At 45.0% G+C, this 20,561-nt stretch overlaps 1 protein-coding gene across 1 annotated transcript in view; it reads left to right on the forward strand.

Annotated features, from left to right (window-relative positions):
• LOC141073037 (uncharacterized) overlaps positions 1-20,561 on the forward strand; it is a 65,918-nt gene that overhangs the window by 6,527 nt on the left and 38,830 nt on the right. Inside the window, exon 2 of the mRNA XM_073560348.1 lies at positions 17,109-17,217. Coding sequence (XP_073416449.1) covers positions 17,133-17,217 — 85 coding nt within the window. The 5' untranslated portion in view covers positions 17,109-17,132. The remainder of the gene's footprint in view (positions 1-17,108; positions 17,218-20,561) is intronic.

Raw genomic sequence — 20,561 nt, forward strand, 5'->3', positions numbered from 1 at the left:
CTTGTTGAATCTCTGCCACGAAGAATTGAGGCAGTTCTGAAGGCAAAAGGGGGTCCAACCCGTTACTAGCATGGTGTACCTAATAAAGTGGCCAGTGAGTGTGTATATATATATATATATACACAGTACAGACCAAAAGTTTGGACACACCTTTTCAATCAAAGCATTTTCTTTATTTTCATGACTATGAAAATTGTAGATTCACTCTGAAGGCATCAAAATTATGAATTAACACATGTGGAATTATATAATTAACAAAAAAGTGTGAAACAACTGAAAATGTCTTATATTCTAGGTTGTTCAAAGTAGCCACCTTTTGCTTTGATTTCTGCTTTGCACACTCTTGGTATTCTCTTGATGAGCTTCAAGATGTAGTCACCGGAAATGGTTTTCACTTCACAGGTGTGCCCTGTCAGGTTTACTAACTGGGATTTCTTGCCTTATAAATGGGGTTGGGACCATCAGTTGTGTTGTGCAGAAGCCTGGTGGATTCACAGCTGATAGTCCTACTAAATAGACTGTTAGAATTTGTATTATGGCAAGAAAAAAGCAGCTAAGTAAAGAAAAACGAGTGGCCATCATTACTTTAAGAAATGAAGGTCAGTCAGTCTGAAAAATTGAGAAAACTTTGAAAGTATCCCCAAGTGCATTGTCAAAAACCATCAAGCGCTACAAAGAAACTGGCTCACATGAGGACCATTCCAGGAAAGGAAGACCAAGAGTCACCTCTGCTGCGGAGGATAAGTTCATCTGAGTCACCAGCCTCAGAAATCGCAGGTTAACAGCAGCTCAGATTAGAGACCAGGTCAATGCCACACAGTTCTAGCAGCAGACACATCTCTACAATAACTGTTAAGAGGAGACTTTGTGCAGCAGGCCTTCATGGTAAAATAGCTGCTAGGAAACCACTGCTAAGGACAGGCAACAAGCAGAAGAGACTTGTTTGGGCTAAAGAACACAAGGAATGGACATTAGACCAGTGGAAATCTGTGCTTTGGTCTGATGAGTCCAAATCTGAGATCTTTGGTTCCAACCACCATGTCTTTGTGCGACGCAGAAAAGGTGAACGGATGGACTCTACATGCCTGGTTCCCACCATGAAGCATGGAGGAGGAGGTGTGATGGTGTGGGGGTGCTTTGCTGGTGACACTGTTGGGGATTTATTCAAAATTGAAGGCATACTGAACCAGCATGGCTACCACAGCATCTTGCAGCGGCATGCTATTCCATCCGGTTTGTGTTTAGTTGGACCATCATTTATTTTTCAACAGGACAATGACCTCAAACACACCTCCAGGCTGTGTAAGGGCTATTTCACCAAGAAGGAGAGTGATGGGGTGCTACGCCAGATGACCTGGCCTCCACAGTCACCAGACCTGAACCCTTTGAGATGGTTTGGGGTGAGCTGGACCGCAGAGTGAAGGCAAAAGGGCCAACAAGTGCTAAGCATCTCTGGGAACTCCTTCAAGACTGTTGGAAGACCATTTCCAGTGACTACCTCTTGAAGCTCATCAAGAGAATGCCAAGAGTGTGCAAAGCAGTGATCAAAGCAAAAGGTGGCTACTTTGAAGAACCTAGAATATAAGACATGAGAAGGACAGATAAGACCTAGAATATAAGACATACTTTCAGTTGTTTCACCCTTTTTTGTTAATTATATAATTCCACATGTGTTACTTCATAGTTTTGATGCCTTCAGAGTGAATCTACAATTTTCATAGTCATGAAAATAAAGAAAAATCTTTGAATGAGAAGGTGTGTCCAAACTTTGGTCTGTACCGTATGTATGTAATCGATATTATACAGTGTATTACATATTTACAATTTATTAGTTTTTTGTGTTCTAAAGTTGTATTCCAATAAATAGATATTATGTTCTAAATATCTTGATTATTGGATCATAGAAATGATTAAATGTCTGATGTTTACATTGTACTACAATAAATTTTTCACTTAAATATAAGCAATATATGTGGGAGTCGGAGTCGTGGAGACTGAGTTGGAGTCGGTGTAGGGGAAATTGAGGCGTCGGAGTCGCAGGTTTGGCTTACCACTCCACAGCCCTGCAGGTTACTGCATTTATCATTGCATCCCCATTGAGTGATTTCCCCTGTAACCCAATCAATGGTAGGATTATGGCGTTGAAGCCAAGGCATTCCCAGTACCAGTCCTGCAGGCAAGTTATCTAGCACAAGACAACTTAGTTTTTCCACATGAGTGGAACCCACTTTAAGGCTAAGTGCACACGTAGCGGAAAATTTCTGCACAAAAAACTGAATCCCTTCCCAGAAACCACACCTATTTTTCCACGGCGTTTTTTGCGCGGTTTTGATGCATTTTTGATGCGTTTTTTACCGCAGCGGGTTCTAAACGAATGGAAGAAGCCAAAACCGCGGAAAAATCCGCAAAATTAATGTGCATGCTGCGTTTTTTACCACGATGCGTTTTTTTCGCGGTAAAAAATGCATCAATGTGCACAAAAAGTGCAAAATGCATAGAAAAGACTGTGCAGCTTATTTTTAGCTGTTTTATAGTGGTTTTATAGTGAAAACCACGGTAAAAACCGCTAAAAAAACGCTGTGTGTGAACACAGCCTTAGAGAAAAAAGTTCAGACCTGCAACAGATACCGTCTTGAAAAATAAACAGGAAGACCTGCGCTAAAAGGGTTAAATCGAGGCTACAAAAGTAAACAAATGATAGTCAAAGGCACCCCCCAAGTAAACATACACCAGTTCAACAAAAGTGCAAGCTCCAAATGCAATGGATAGTTGCACATAAAACAGTAATCATTAAGGCTATGTGCACACGCTGCGGTTTTTGCTGCGGTTCCGCTGCGGTTTTGGCCCTGCGGAACCGCAGCAGTTCCGCAGACATGGTACTTTATCATGTTAGCCTATGGGTTTTCAAAACCCCAGTGCTCACGCTGCGGTTTTTTCCGCGTGGTTTTGCTGCGGTTTTTTTTCCGCAGCATGTCAATTATTTCTGCGGATTCTGCTGCAGTTTCACACCTTTAACATAGTAGAGGTGTGAAACCGCAGGGCAAAACCGCAGGCCAAAATGCAGCAAAACTGCAGGTCACTTTACCTGCGGTTTTACCTGCGTTTCCGCGCAGAAAAAACCACAGCGGAATCCGCAACGTGTGCACATAGCCTAAATACTCGTCCTCAAGGGAACAGGCATGCACTCACCAGAGAAACGATGATGATGATGATGATAATGAAAGCTGCAAAAGGTGAATCCCACAGATGTAATATCAGTGCTGATTTGTACAAGCACCGCCGCTGTGGAAAAAAAGGCTGAGCATGTCCTGGAATGTACAGGGACATAAATTACAAAAACAACAGGAGTTGCATACCAGCAGAGGTGACGGGAGCACAATGCAGGGTGATAATGTGCTAGGAAGTCCGTGCACAAACGGCGTGCTGCCAAAATAAGAAGCGTTTGCACAGGCACAGGGGAGGGCAGGAGATGAAAGTAGTGGGAAGGGAAAGCCCCGGCCAGTGGCGTCCCTAGAAACCCACTTAGGAACAGCTGCCCGAAAGTACCTGGGCGTGTGACGTCACAGCCTGTACAGGGCAGTGTGCAGGCCAAAAAGCAAACCAACGCGTTTCGAAGGTGCAAACTGCCTTCTTCATCAGGGTGCCTAAGCTGCCAAGGCAGCGCCTATAAATACCCTCGGTAGCTAGCAAAGTAACCCTCCTCCTGCGTCCTGATGGAAAGGACTGGAATATACCTAATATCGTTCTCTAAACATAATTAAAAAACAGAATAAAAAATAAAAAGACATATCTCTAAAGAACAATGAATTTAATAGTGCAGTAAAAATAAATCTGCGCATAATACCTAAAAAAGAACAAAAAACGGAGGAAACACAAACGGAAAAGATACCGTCTTGGGTAAGAGGAGACGAGTCAATTGCCACAAATTTAACAGGATCCTGAAGCCTGACTGTCCCTATCTTATTAAGAGTCATAACCTTGGTATCAATCAGGTTCACAGCCGAACCGTAGTCAACAAAAGCAGTAGTCTGAACAGGACCATAACCAAGTTCCAGTTCCACCTGCAGCACCATTTTTGCACATGAGGAAAATTGTACCCGATGGTCAGGGTAGCCTCCTCAACTACTAGCCAGACCTAGTCATTTTCCGCCATCTTGGAGGATGACGGACAGGAGGGGCAGACCTTCTTCCAGTGTCCAGATTCCCCACATTAGAAGCACAACTGCTTTTCCCGGCGATGTCTTCTTTCTTTTTCCTCACAGGTGACAGCGCTCACCTCCATAGCCATAGGAAGAGTCCGGATCTCATCTCCACTGAAAAATAGAGGTGTTTCCTGTTGCATAATGCCTCTAGCCCGCAGCCTGTGATCCATGCGAACCACTTGGGTCATGGCATCCTCCAGGGAGTCAGGCGGAGGATGGAGTGCCAAAGCATCCTTCAGACGTTCACACAGGCCTCTGTAGACAGCCCCCGAAGGGCGGCATCACTCCAGGAAATCTCAGCTGCCCAACGTCTGAATTCATTACAGAACCATTCGGCCGAGTGCTCCCCCTGACAGACACTCATCACCTTGTCCTCAGCCAACCGCACTCTATCAGGCTCATCATAAATAAGCCCTAAGGCTTCAAAAAACGCATCCACAGACTTTCTCTCAGGGGCAGAAGAGGAAAGCGAAAATGCCCAAGCTTGTGGGGACCCCCTAAGCAGGGACATCACCAACCCCACCCTCTGTTTCTCATCCCCAGAGGAGCGGGGTCTCAAAGAGAAAAAGAGCTTACAGCCCTCCTTAAATGCCCTGAAATCATCTTTGTTACCAGAAAACGTATCTGGCAATTTAACCGGGGATTCGGGTGGAACTAAAATGACATCTCCATTCCCCCCTGTTATGATTGAGTCACCGTGGGAGGCAAAAACAGAAATGCTAGCTAAGTCCAGAAAACCAGAGAAGTTGGCAGCTATTGGATTGCAGACCCCTGAACCTATCAACACAACTAGCAGTAGCCGTGGGGGGTTCCTACGATGCCCTAGACCACTCGATCACAGCCGGAGAAATAACTAGGCCTAAAGAAAGAAAGGGGAAAACTAAACTGCCCCAGTGCAGACCCCAAAGCAATAGGCAGCCCCCAACATATAATGACGGTGAAGCAAGATGAAAACACTAACACAGGCAGAAAGATAGACTGAGCAAAGACGGGGCCCAATCTAGCTGAATAGAAAAGGACAGGAAGGCTGCTGTCTGCAATCCGTGAAAAATTCTATGAAAATAAGAGCCAACAGACTGACAGTGAAAAAGGCCCTGAAGACGCTAGGCTTCAAAAAAGCTATGTCAGTACTCAGGAATATTCTGAAGACAGAGCTACAGGCAAAAGGAAATTCAGCTCACCCCAGCAGGGAATGGCAGAATCCAGAAAAGCAAGGAAAACAAAAACTAAACACTAATGCAAACAGGCAAAGCAGAAAAACTTAGCTTAGAGGAGCAGGAATCAGACTGGTGTCATAGAAGTCCACAGAGAAATCACCCGCAGGGCAGAAGGGCATCGGCAGCCTTATATCCAGTCCGTGACTCCACTCAGCCAGTCATCCTCATCAGGCTCAGGTGCCTGATAATCAGGCTCATTACCTTCCTTCACCAGAATAGGGAGTTCACCAGACCTCAGTGACGAAGGGGAAAATGAACTCACAACAGTACCTCCCCCTTGAGGAGGGGTCACCGAACCCTCAACCACGCCACCAGGGAGATCAGGGTGAGCCCGATGAAAGGCACGCACCAATCTTTTGGCATGAATATCAGAGGCAGAGACCCAGGAATTATCCTCCTGACCATAACCCTTCCACTTAACCAAATACTGGAGTCTCCGTCTAGCCATACGGGAATCCAGTATTTTCTCTACCTCATATTCCATGTTACCTTCAACCAATACAGGGTCCGGAGGTGCCACCCCAGGAACAACTGGTTCAACAAACCTCTTCAACAAGGACTTATGGAACACATTATGGATTTTAAATGTGACAGGAAGAGCCAAACGGAAAGAGACCGGATTAATAATCTCCAAAATCTTGTAAGGTCCAATAAATCTAGGCTTAAACTTAGGAGAAGCCACCTTCATAGCAATAATTTTTGCTGATAACCACACCATATCACCAATCTTAAACTGGGGACCAATGGTCCTATGTCGATTGGAAAACCGCTGGGCCTTTTCCTGGGAGAGAGATAACTTATCCACCACTTGGTCCCAGATCTGGTGCATTCTCTCCACCACAGTGTCAACACCTGGGCAGGCAGAAGGCTCCACCTGCCCTGAAGAAAATCAAGGATGAAACCCAAAGTTACAAAAAAAAGGTGACATCAAAGTGGCAGAACTAGCTCTATTACTTAAAGCAAATTCGGCCAAGGGCAAAAATGAAACCCAATCATCCTGATCAGCGGAAATAAAACATCTCAAATATGACTCCAAGGTCTGGTTTGTTCTCTCTGTCTGCCCATTGGTCTGAGGGTGAAAAGCAGAGGAGAAGGACAACTGAATTCCCAGCTTGGAACAGAAAGTCCTCCAAAATCTAGACACAAACTGAACTCCTCTGTCAGACACAATGTTCTCAGGAATCCCGTGCAAGCGAACCACCTGTTGCAAAAACAGGGGCACCAACTCAGAGGAAGATGGCAACTTAGGGAGTGGTACAAGATGAACCATCTTCGAGAACCTATCACAAATCACCCAAATAACAGTCATTCTTTGAGAGACCGGCATATCAGAGATGAAATCCATAGAAATATGGGTCCATGGCCTCTTGGGGACAGGCAAAGGCATCAACAACCCACTAGAGCGAGAACAAGATTTAGACCGGGAGCAAGTCCCACAGGACTGCACAAAATTCCTGACATCATGAGACAAGGTGGGCCACCAAAAAGAGCGACTCACCAGATCTCTGGTACCAAAAATACCTGGATGACCAGCCAATGCAGAGCAATGAACTTCAGACATCACTCTCTTCTTCCACTGGTCAGGAACATACAACTTTCCACTGGGACAACGCTCAGGTTTGTCCTCCTGGAACTCTTGCAAAGCAAGTCTCAAATCGGGCGAGATGGCAGAAAGAACTACCCCTTCGCCTAAGATGGTAGCAGGCTTGGTCACCACAGGAGAATCAGCAAAGAAACTCCTAGAGAGGGCGTCTGCCTTGACATTCTTAGTTCCAGGAAGAAAAGAGACCACAAAATCAAAACATGTAAAAAACAAGGCCCACCTAGCCTGTCTAGGGTTCAAGCGTTTAGCCGACTCTAGGTAAATCAAATTCTTGTGGTCAGCGAGGACCACAACTTGATGTTTAGCTCCCTCCAACCAATGTCTCCACTCCTCAAATGCCCATTTCATGGCCAACAGATCCCGATTCCCCACATCATAGTTACGTTCAGACGGAGAGAACTTTCGGGAAAAGAAAGCACAGGGATTCATTTTAGCTGTTACAGGATCCTTTTGGGACAAAACAGCTCCTGCACCAATCTCAGAAGCATCCACCTCTACCTGGAACGGGAGTGAGACATCAGGTTGCCGCAAAACTGGGGCGGAGGTAAATCTTCGCTTCAGCTCCTGAAAGGAAGCAACAGCCTCCGGAGACCAATTCAACACATCAGCACCCTTCTTAGTCAGATCAGTCAATGGCTTGGCAATACTAGAAAATTTTGCTATAAATTTCCGATAAAAATTAGCAAAACCCAAAAACTTCTGGAGGGCCTTCAAAGAAGTGGGCTGAACCCAATCATAAATGGCCTGTACCTTGGCCGGGTCCATTTCAATAGTTGACGGAGACAAAATAAATCCCAAAAATGAAATCCTCTGTACTCCAAAAAGGCATTTCGATCCTTTGACATACAGGGAATTCTCCCTCAAGATCCGGAACACAGTCCGAATATGTTCCACATGAGAATCCCAATCCTTGGAGAAGATCAAAATATCATCCAGATAGATAATCAAAAATTTATCGACAAAGTCTCGGAAAATATCGTTCATGAAGCACTGGAAGACAGAAGGGGCATTAGTGAGCCCAAAAGGCATCACCAGGTACTCAAAATGTCCCTCCGGAGAATTAAACGCCGTCTTCCATTCATCCCCCTGCTTAATGCGGATAAGATTATACGCACCTCTGAGGTCAAGCTTGCTAAACCAGCAAGCACCTCTAACTCTAGAGAATAGATCCGAAATCAGGGGTAACGGATACTGATATTTAATAGTAATTTTATTGAGGGCACGATAATCAATACAAGGCCTTAAAGAACCATCCTTTTTGGCCACAAAAAAAAAACCGGCACCTAAGGGTGAAGAGGATGGTCTAATATGACCCTTCTCCAACGCCTCCTTAATATAGGACCGCATAGCCTCGTGCTCGGGTACAGATAAATTGAAGAGCCGACCCTTGGGAAATTTACACCCCGGGCTTAGTTCAATTGCACAGTCATAACTCCTATGAGGAGGCAAGGACGCAGACTCATTCTCACTAAATACATCATAAAAGTACGCCAAATAGTCAGGAACATCATGTGACTGAGGAGAGGTGGAAAAAACCGGAGCCTCACTAAAGGTACACCGACAACCCCAACTCACCACAGACACAGATTTCCAATCCAAAACTGGATTATGAATTTGCAACCAGGGAAACCCCAGAACAACGGCATCATGCAGACCATGCAACACCAAAAATCTGCAATTTTCTTGATGGTCTGGGGCGACCCGCATGACCACCTGGGTCCAAAACTGAGGTTTATTTTTAGCCAAAGGAGTAGCATCAATCCCCCTCAAAGGGATAGGCGTCTGCAGAGGTGTCATCGGAAATCCACAACGTTTAGCAAAATCCAAGTCCATTAGGTTTAGCGCTGCTCCTGAATCCACAAAAGCCTTGGCGGAAAATGTGGACAGGGAGCAGATCAGAGTAATTGCCAGAAGAAACTTAGGTTGAACACCACCAACAGAAAACGTGTGTACAAAGCATTTCTCTCGTTTAGGACAAACAGAAATAATATACGAGGCATCTCCACAGAAAAAACACAGCTTATTACGCCTTCTGAACTCCTGACGTTGCGCCTTAGACAAAACTCTATCACATTGCATAGGTTCAGACGTCTGTTCAACCGGTGGCAACACCTCTCGTGCAATCCTGCGTTCACGTAAATGCCGATCAACCTGAATGGCTAATGACATAGAATCGTCCAGACCAGAGGGAACAGGAAATCCCACCATAGTATCTTTTACGGCTTCTGACAAACCCTTCCGAAAGAGAGCAGCCAAGGCATTATCATTCCAGGTAGTAAGGACCGCCCACTTTCGGAACTTTTGACAGTACAACTCTGCAGAATCTCGACCCTGGTTCAATGCCAACAGGGTCTTTTCAGCCTGATCAATAGCATTAGGTTCGTCATACAACAACCCCAAAGCTTGAAAGAATGCGTTCACATTAGTCAGAATAGGATCATCTGGTTTCAAAGAAAACGCCCAATCCTGGGGATCGCCACGCAGCAAAGAGATGACAATTTTAACCTGCTGCGCGGAGCTCCCTGACGAGTTAGGCTTCAAGGCAAAAAATAATTTACAATTATTTTTGAAACTCAAAAATTTAGATCGATCCCCAAAAAATACATCAGGTGTAGGGATCTTTGGTTCAACAGCATGCGAACGAGCAAGGTAGGCGGAAATTCCCCGCACTTCCGCAGCGAGCTGCTCCACACGATCAGACAATTGCTTTATCTCCATTGAGAGAAAAAAAAAAATCCCCCTACGGCCTCAGAGATATAGAGGAAAGAATATACACACACCTTTTTTTTTTTTTTTTTTTAAACACAATTCTTTCCTGCTATTGAGTACCCTAGGATCTGCGGTATGGCGGGTGATTCTGTTATGATTGAGTCACCGTGGGAGGCAAAAACAGAAATGCTAGCTAAGTCCAGAAAACCAGAGAAGTTGGCAGCTATCGGATTGCAGACCCCTGAACCTATCAACACAACTAGCAGTAGCCGTGGGGGGTTCCTACGATGCCCTAGACCCCTCGATCACAGCCGGAGAAATAACTAGGCCTAAAGAAAGAAAGGGGAAAACTAAACTGCCCCAGAGCAGACCCCAAAGCAATAGGCAGCCCCCAACATATAATGACGGTGAAGCAAGATGAAAACACTAACACAGGCAGAAAGATAGACTGAGCAAAGACGGGGCCCAATCTAGCTGAATAGAAAAGGACAGGAAGGCTGCTGTCTGCAATCCATGAAAAATCCTATGAAAATAAGAGCCAACAGACTGACAGTGAAAAAGGCCCTGAAGACGCTAGGCTTCAAAAAAGCTATGTCAGTACTCAGGAATATTCTGAAGACAAAGCTACAGGCAAAAGGAAATTCAGCTCACCCCAGCAGGGAATGGCAGAATCCAGAAAAGCAAGGAAAACAAAAACTAAACACTAATGCAAACAGGCAAAGCAGAAAAACTTAGCTTAGAGGAGCAGGAATCTGACTGGTGTCATAGAAGTCCACAGAGAAATCACCCGCAGGGCAGAAGGGCGTCGGCAGCCTTATATCCAGTCCGTGACTCCACTCAGCCAGTCATCCTCATCAGGCTCAGGTGCCTGATAATCAGGCTCATTACCTTCCTTCACCAGAATAGGGAGTTCACCAGACCTCAGTGACGAAGGGGAAAATGAACTCACAACACCCCACCTGCTGGAAGCCTGCGGAAAGCACCCCCTGAACCGAGTCCGCAACCTGCCGTTGGGACTGGGCCAGAGCTTGGTGTTCCAAACTAAGCTTCTGCAGTGACTGAGTCAAGCATTTCACCTGCTCAGATAAAGCACACATTGGGTCCATACTGCAGAAGTGAGGAAAGAAAAAAAAAATTGTAAGCCAGTTATAATGTCAGGAACACCGCACTAAACTTGCTCACTGAGCCAGTGCGCGTGTCCTGAGTGAAGCGAACTGTGCTCAAAGATACCTGTGGAGCGGGCAGCAGCCGAGTAGATGCGCACTTCAGAGCCGCAGGACCTGAAGCACGTGACTGCTAGGGGCGTGGCCTAAACTCCACAGAGCTAGGAGCAGCAAGATAACTCCTAGCAGGGTAACTGCGAGACAAAGTTACCAAGGGGCATAGACAGGGAGAATAGTCAGGACGTAGCCAATGAGTCACACACAGAGATAGCTGCAAGATACAAGAGGGGCGAGCAGAGAGTAGTCAGGCCACAGGCAATGAGTCATACACAGATAATAACGCAGTACAGAATCAACAGGCAAACTCACAACGGGAAACAGAATCGGGTCAGAACCATAGAAACAAGCTATAGCAACAAACAGGCACACGGGGGTCAGCACACTAGGCCAAAGGCAAAAGTATAACTGGCAGGGATTGGAGCGTCCCAGGGGTTTAAGAAGCTCTCCCAGAACCAGAAAGAGGCCACAATCATTAACCCCTGGTGTGCAGGTCAAAACCTGCACCGAGCTCCAGACATTAACCCCAGGTGTGCAGCTCAAAAACCTGTACTGGGATCATGACAAAAGTGGAGATTATTGGCAAAAGCTATTAACCCGTGCACACCTTATACTTACATTCCCTATATTACAAGCAAGGAAGGGAAGAAGGTTCTCAGCACGAGAGACATTCTCTCCTGCTTTGGTGACTATTACTAAGAATTGTATAATATAGGTGGTCATCATAAGGATATGCCTATTCAGCGGCTCCGCGATAAAATAAAGTCATACTTGCAACAGACCAAACTACCTACAATATCAGAGGACAAGTTGTCGGAGTTGGAAATGGACTTTTCATTACAGGAAGTCTCTGAGACTATGAATGAAATGAAAATGGAAAAGAGCCCAGGACCAGATGGTTATTCCGCAGGATTTTACAAACAATTTTCAACTTTATTAAGTCTAATATTTTTAAATATGTGCAACTTTATTTCATCGGGAGGTTCTTTTCCTTCTCAGTCATATTGCTATACTCCCCAAACCAGGTAAAGATCCCTCTACATGTAGCAGTTATCGTCCAATTTCTTTGATAAATCTAGATATTAAAATATATGCAAAAATGATAGCAAAAAGATTATGCCCCTTATTACCAGGTCTGATAAATCAAGATCAAGTGGGATCTGTGCCGGTACGAGAAGGCAGGGATAATACCATTCGGACTATCTCCTTGATTGATAGGGCGGCCAAACGGGGGGAGCCCATGTGCATTCTGTAGATTGACGTGGAGAAAGCTTTCAACAGGGTGCACTGGGAATCTATATTTCAAACATTGGAAGGAAATTGATTAAAGGAAATTGTGCGCCATAGAATTTCTGCTCTGTACTCGTCTCCTAGTCCCCAAGTGAAAGTCAATGGTGCACTCAAACACATTTTGGATTCGGAACGGCATGAAGCAAGGTTGCCCTCTCTCATCCTTGCTTTACATACTTACAATGGAGCATCTAGCAACCGCGATAAGGAATAATCCCTCCATTAGGGGTCTAAAATTCCAATCAGAAGAACATAAGCTGGCACTTTTTGCAGATGATGATCTTTTATATATTTCTTCCCCAAGTATAAGGGTATGTGCACACGTTGTAGATTGTGAGGTGGATTTTGCTAAATCCACAGGTAAAATGACCTGCGTTTTACCTGCGGATTTAGTGCAGATTTCTTGCGGATTTTCTGCAGATTTTCTGCGGATTTCACCTGCGGATTCCTATAATGGAGCAGGTGTAAAATGCTGCAGAATCCGCACAAAGAATTGACTGCGTTTCTGCTGCGGATTTATCTGCAGTATGAGCACAGTGTTTTTACATAGGATAGAATGGTACTGTACTACGGAGGAGAGTCTGCTGCGGATCTGCAGGGCCAAATCCGCTGCGGATCCGCAGCAGAATCCGCAACATGTGCACAGACTCTTCAGGGTATGTGCACACTTTGCTGTTTCTGCTGCATTTCCGCAGCATTTTTGGCTCTGCAGAAGCGCAGCAGATTCTGCTGCGTTGTACAGTACCTTTATTTCCTATGGAAATAAAAAAAAGCTGTGCACATGCTGCGCTTTTTTTCCGCACGGTTTTGCTGCGGTTTTCAAAACGCAGCATGTCAATTGTTTGGTGCAGAAACGCTGCAGTTTTACTCCTCATCCATTATGAGGTGCAAAACTGCAGATAAACCGCAGATAAACAGCAGGTCTTTGTCCTGCAGATTTACCTGCGGTTTTCACTACAAAATCCGCAGAGACAAAAAACTATGTGTGCACATACCCTAAGTCTTCCAAATATTATCTCAGACTTACATAGATTTGGTCGTCTATGAAGACTCTTGGCTGTACTAGCTCAAAAGGTGCCTCTACTCAATACTGAGCAAAGGGTCTGAATACTTATGACCATGTGATATGTCAGTTTTTCTTTTCTAATTTGCACATTAATGAGAAAAAATGAACTTTTTTGAATTTACCAAATTGCGGCAATATAACAGAGTGAAAAATTTAAAGGGGTCTGAATACTTTCCGTACCCACTGTATATTGTATATGTATTCACACCTTTAATGCGGGACTATATAAGAGCTGTATATATTTTTTCTGTATTGTTTTGCACTTTTGTCACACACGTATAATTTTCCTTGTTTGTTTTATTTTTTATCATTTCAATACATATTCCTCTTTATTTGTTCTTGCTCATATTCTTTTTACCTGTTTATCTATCAAGTTTATTTAATACCCCTTTTCTTTTTATTTTTTCATATTTAATTTGTCTTTATTATTTTTATATTTATATTCATTTTTATTTATTTTTCCTTACTATGCTTTTGTTCACACTTCCTTTCTTTCATCCATTCAAGTATTTTTTCCACTCCTTTTCATCACCCTTTGTGGGTTTATCATTGTTTGTCTGTCTTGTACTTTGCTTCATTATTTTACTAATATAACGCCCTCTGCTGGTATTATTTGTAGTCCATTTTTAATATACCTGTGTGATGCGCTTGGACTGTCACATGACACTCTGGCTGGGTGTCACTGTGCTGGTCCGTGCCTTCTCTCCGATAATTTATGCAGTGTCATCAGCATTACCCTGCATCCGTTGATCACATGACTGTCACTACGACAAGCAGATACAGACTGAACGGCGTGACATTGACTTCACATGTGACCGGACTCCTCATTCACGCCCCTTCCTCTCACTAGCCATTCAGCTGGTGACCACATGACTGCTGACCTGATGTACACATGTGACCACCAGTAGACCCACCTCCTGGCATCCAGCACCATCTTGGACCCTTTTTAATGAAGCAATTTTATGATATAAGTTGTAATCCTATTGGTTTAACTATGTATAAAAGGACATGCATTCAATGTATATGCCAACCCCTGATGAATCATTTTGGGTGAAACATGTCAGGTTGGCCGAGCAGATAGCTTAAATTAAATTTTATTTTGGGTGCTTTTCTCTGCTGTGTTTGATTCCAGTCACCCTTTTATATAAGTGATGAGCAAAAGGGTAACAATATTTTGATCATTTGACTTTCGGGCTCCATATCTCACCATCCACTACCACTTCCAATGTGAGACTAACATCATTTTATAGACAATCATCTTGGATATCTCTCTCCCCCTCCCTTCAGGTAACTGGTCTTTGTGTAATGTGAGATCATGGTCTGCCAGCTCTAGCAAGGACTGAGTGTTTTCCCTGCCAAGAATTGCTTTGTTCTTATCCCAAAATAATCAAAGTCTAATTTTATAACTTCCAGCAATCCTAGAAACGTGAAAATTGGATTCCCAGGAGCTGGGCACGCAGGGCTATGCATGGCAACGTTTTGCGGCCTTTAGGGCCATCAGGAACCTGGGAAATGAGTTTCTGCCCCCCAGTAACATGCGGATATGACGTTTGGTCTCAAAAGAATGGTAAATTCGCAGGGGACAATATAATGCCCCTATCGTCGCCCTGTGAGCCTCCCAGCCCAAGATATGGAAAACAGGAGGTTTTGATAATTTTTTCAAAAGGGCTGTACGTCCTTGAACTCAGCCCACCAGTGAGGTCAGCAAGGGAGGAGTCTCTAGGTTTGTGGACAAAGCATAAAACTTAAATGCACATTTTGGGAGGTGTTCAGATTCCGGAGAGACAGACAACATGCTTTGGACTGAATCTTTTCTGTGGGATTCTCTCTTCCCCTTTATCGACACATCATACCTTTGACTGAGAGAGATTACGTTTCATATTTTAATCCCTTTTTATTTTCTTACTGTTGTACATATTGTATTTTATCTCTTTTTGGAATATCTTTTGTATGTTTGTAAACACTGCCGATATTTTCTGGAGTAAACTTATCAATTTACTAGTTTCGTTCTTTTTGCTCTATGATCGAACCAACACATACTCCGTTCAAATTCCCACTATCTTTGGTTGGTTTCTGACACAAAATAGCCTTTATTAATGGACCTTGCTTGTAATAAATGAGGAACTGGTGGCAGCGTAACGTCTTGGTGTTATTGGGGAGCCCTGGCAGTGACGGATCGGAGGTTTATGTGTGTATTCCCAGCCTAAGACAGCAATAAGGAATACCGTAGGAGAGAAAAGCGCAAATAGGGTTTTATCCGATGGAGAGGACAGGGTATACAATCAGATTGCACTCACCTGATGTATCTTTGTATTAGAGCATGGAAACTCATCAGAGTCAGCAGCTGCTGCAGATCCACTGGTCAAGCCAGTGACCAAGTTACAGTGTTAAAACTGGAAAAATTTGTGGATATCACTCGCGCTGCTGTACAAATCAAGATCCACTCGATTAGAAGGTAGAATTGATGGTTTATTCACTCAATGCGTTTTCGAACTCAATGCTATAGCATCTGAAGAAGTCCTATTGACTTCGAAACATGTTGCGTGAATAAACCATCAATTCTACCTTCTAATCGTGTGGCCCGTGATTTGTACAGCAGCACGGGTGATATCCACAAATTTTTCCAGTTTTAAGAGCCTGGGATTGGTGATATACATACCGCCCTCACTCCAGATTGCTCGATAGCCAGTACGTGACAAGGCAGCCTTTCCATTGACTACTTCGAAATATAACATGAAGCCAGAGAACCTGGTGGAAACCCACGCAAACACGGTGAGAACGTACAGACTTGTTGCTGATGTTGTTCTTGGTGGGATTTATCCCAGGACCCCAGCGCTGCATAGCAATAGTGCTAACCAATCAGCCACCATGAGGTGGTCTTAGTCATGCTTCTCAAGTGAGGGTCTGTATGATATGCTGCATGTGAAATTTGCTTATATTTGGGACTATATTTGTATCACTTATCAGTTATCGGTAACTGCCTTAGTGGTGGCAGCTTTGGGTGGTTATTCGTGAGCTTCAGTTACACATTATAGAGTTGTAATGCTATTAGACAGACTAGGTGGTCATGTATTGGATAACTCCGGTCACATACACACATTATGCCAGCATCAGCGAGTGCAGTCATGACAATGGCCTTGCATATAAGAGAGTAGTACGGGCAGATAGAACATGTTTATCTACCTATCTCTTTAGTTGATACCATTGTTTCCCAAACTCCAGTCTTCACAGCCCCCACGGGTCATGTTTTTAGGATTTCCTTAGTATTGCACAAGTAGTGGAAGTATCATCAAGTCATCAGTAATTCTCTCACCTGTGCAACACTATGGAAATACTGAAAACATAACTCGTGGGGGAACATGAGGACTGGAATTTAGGAAACACTGGTTTAGACCATATTGAGCTGCATGTAAATATAAAAAAAATTACATTTATGTCTCATGTGAACACCATAAAAACAAAATTGCAAAATTGCTTCTGATTCCACTAAAAATAATGTACCCCAAAAATGCAAAATTTCCAAGCAAAACAAATCTTCTATGATGGAAACTAAAAATTTCAGGGCATCCAAAATGTGAAGACAAAATAATGAAGGAAATAACTGGACCCTGCTCGAGCGACCCCGGCTTCTATCACTAGGCACCGCTATACCGACTCTGAGGGCGACACTGGTGATATAGGAGGGGGTGATGTCGGCGTCGGTTAGCGGCTCACAAGCTTGTTGTAAAAGCATCCATCTAGAACATTCCACATGAGTTTTCCTTCCGTCTGTGACTTTATTATATATTATTTTTTTCACAGTTTTGAAATCCAGTCAAAAATCTGATGAATAATCCACAAACCATAATGGATAAAGGAGAAAGGGATGTGTGGGGAGATGAGTGGCGGTGCAAAGAGAAAGATCATACAGGTAACCGTCCTGATGAGGAGTCACCACGAAATAAATAAGAGGAGAGTCACATTCTCCTCATTCACCGGACCTATTTGATATAATAAGCTGGGCAGAGCGTCAAACATGCTCTTTTTGAGACAATTGCCTCATAGTTACACACGTGGTCAAAATTGTTGGTACCCATTGTTTAGTGACAGAAAAACCCACAATGGTTACAGAAATAACTTGAATCTGACAAAAGTAATTATAAATAAAAAATCTATGAAAATGAACAAATGAAAGTCAGACATTGCTTTTCATCCATGCTTCCACAGAATTAAAAAAAATAAATAAAACTCATGAAATAGGCCTGGACAGAAATGATGGTACCCTTAGCTTAATATTTTGTTGCACAACTTTTGAGGCAATCACTGCAATCAAACAATTCATGTAACTGTCAATGAGACTTCTGCACTTCTCGACAGGTATTTTGGCCCACTCCTCAAGAGCAAACTGCTCCAGTTGTCTCGTGTTTGTAGGTTGCCTTTCCAGACGGCATATTTCAGCTCTTTCCAAAGATGCTCAATAGATTTTAGGTCTGGGCTCATAGAAGGCCATTACAGAAAAGTCCAATATTTTCCTCTTAGCCATTTGTGAGTGGTTTTAACTGTGTGTTTTGGGTCATTATCCTGTTGCAAGACCCATGACCTGCGACTGAGACCAAGCTTTCTGACACTGGACAGCACATTTTTCTCTAGAATCCCTTCATAGTCTTGAAATTTCATTGTACCCTGCACAGATTCTAGACACCCTGTGCCAGATGCAGCAAAGTAGCTCCATGTTTCACAGTAGGAACAGTGTAATTTTCTTCAAATGCTTAATTTTTCCATCTGTGAACATAGAGCTGATCAATGCCTTGCCAAAAAGTTCAATTTTTGTCTCATCTGTCCTTAGGATATTCTCCCAGAAGCTTTGTGGCTTGTCAACATATCGTTTGGCAAATTACAGTCTGGATTTTTATGATTTTTTTCTCTAGTCACCTTCCACGACAGCAGAATCGGAGGATGTCACCCCGCCCTAATAGGGGACAGGAAATGCACAAGAGGTTAAATAACCCTCCCCTTCCTATTACCTCCAGTGTTTTTCCTGTCCCCTATGGGGGCATGAGAGGTTCGATGGTGCTGCCGTGGCCGGCTACCGGAGCACCCCATCTCTTACTTGGGCCGGGCGGCCGATGGTCAGGGACTTCGCTTCCTCCCTCCTGGATCTGGCCGCTCCCATCTCCGCCTGCTGGCGCGACTCGGGACCCCATGCCCGCCTTTCCTGCGCCCCCTCCACGGGGTAAAGCAAGGCGGTGACGTGCAGCTGGGGTCCTCTTGGAGCTCCCCGGCGTCCTCCTCCCCATGACGGCGGCGCATCCGCGCACCGGAAGTGACACAGCGCCGTACTTCCGGTTTTGGGGCGGGCAAAATGGCGGCCTCCAGGGAACGTGAGCGGCGCCACTGGGAAGGTGAGAGTCACAACTCTGTCCACCCGCCTGACGCTGTCCACCCGCCTGATGCTGTCCACCCGCCTGACGCTGCCCACCCACCTGACGCGGTCCACCCGCCCACTCGCCGCCTGTTCACCCGCCCACCCGCCCACCCGCCCATTTACCTGAATGAAGGGCACTGATGGTGGGCTCATGGGATACAGGGGCGGCACCGGGCAGTGGCTGGGAGTTCGAGGTGGCGGGGTGGAGTCTCCAGGATGACTACGGACGGCTGGGAAGTAGCCGTAAGGAGGGGTAATCATGATTTCCCCCACCTGAGGAGGAGCACCGAAACGCTGTGGAGCCTCGGCTACTTAAGACCCTGGCAGAGGGCATCCAGGTAAGGTCATTTCTGCACTAGTGACTGTGACAAACTGACCATGGACGGTGATAAGCCCTCTCGTTCTGCTTCTGCAGAGCCCAGTGTGCACCCTCCTACTGTAAGTAGCAGGACCTGTCCCCCTTTATTCTGTCCAAATGGCGAGGTGACTTAGTATGCCTTCTCTCTCTATTTTAGGGAGACAAGGCCCCTGACCCCATGAAGAAACCAAGCCGCAAGTGCGTGTGCGGTACCAAACTCTCCTCGACATACAGGAAAAAACTATGTCAGCCCTGCATGGATGAAGTAATCTGTGCAGAACAACCCTCCCTTCTGGACAGTATAAAATCCCTCATCAAGCAAGACATGCAATCTTCTATGATGACGAGTGCCCAGACCCCGACACCACAACCCCCTCTTACTAGGAAAAGGAAAGCGCCCCCGTCAGAGTCGGACTCAGACTCGGGCGAAATTGATGCCTCTGACTCAGAGGACGCATGGGGAAACGAGAGTTCCACTTCTACCCCCAGGCCCGATAACAAAAAATATTACTTTTCATCGGAAGACATGGGGGACTTAGTTAGCATGGTAAGGGGCACCTTGGGATTAGAGGAGACGGAGGTGGAATACTCAGTCCAGGATGAAATGTTTGGGGGATTGAAACCCAAAGATCAGAAGGGATTTCCCATCCATGAGAACATCCGAAATTTAGTTATGCAAGAATGGGCCCTTCCTGAAAAAAGGCTCACTACCCCATCAGACATGAGGAACAGATTTCCTTTGGAGGGGGATTGCTCCCTACGGGAGATCCCCAAAGTAGACGTGCAGGTATCCAGAGTGACGAAAAAGACGGCTCTTCCCTTCGAAGACTCGTCTCAACTCAAGGACCCTATGGATCGTAAAACAGAAAGCCTGCTTAGGAAATCATGGGATGCCTCCACAACCCTGCTCAAGGCTAATATAGCCTCTACATGTGTAACAAGGTCCTTATTTCGCTGGCTGCGTACACTGGAGGACCACCTCTCTCAAGGAACCTCCAGAGAAGAGATCCTTGATTCCCTACCGCAAAAAGCAACATGATTTCTAGCCGACGCCTCTGCGGAGTCCTTTCGGGTAGCAGCGAAATCAGCAGTCCTCTCCAACTCAGCCAGAAGGACACTGTGGCTGAAATCGAGGGGAGGAGACATCACGTCAAAGTCAAAGCTCTGTGCGATTCCCTTCCAGGGGAAGTACATATTTGGCCCAGCCCTGGATGATATCCTGGAGAAGGCTACGGATAAAAAGAAGTCACTACCGGAACAACGGAAACCTAGAAGACGTTTTTTTCGTTCCCCCCGTGACCAGCCCTCCCAGAGAGAGTTCAAAGGGAAGGGTAAAACGGGCAGGTGGAGCTATCCGAAGGGAGGAAGAGGCAGAAATATTCTGGCCTCCCAGTCCCAGCAACAACAAAACCCCACAGAGAAGCAATGACGGTATTCCGGTCGGGGGCCGACTCTCGAGTTTCATAGAGCAATGGCAGTCCATAACATCAAA

Source organism: Dendrobates tinctorius, unplaced genomic scaffold, assembly GCF_039654945.1.
Source record: "Dendrobates tinctorius isolate UK_male_01 unplaced genomic scaffold, ASM3965494v1 ptg000295l, whole genome shotgun sequence".
NCBI classification, from domain to species: domain Eukaryota; kingdom Metazoa; phylum Chordata; class Amphibia; order Anura; family Dendrobatidae; genus Dendrobates; species Dendrobates tinctorius.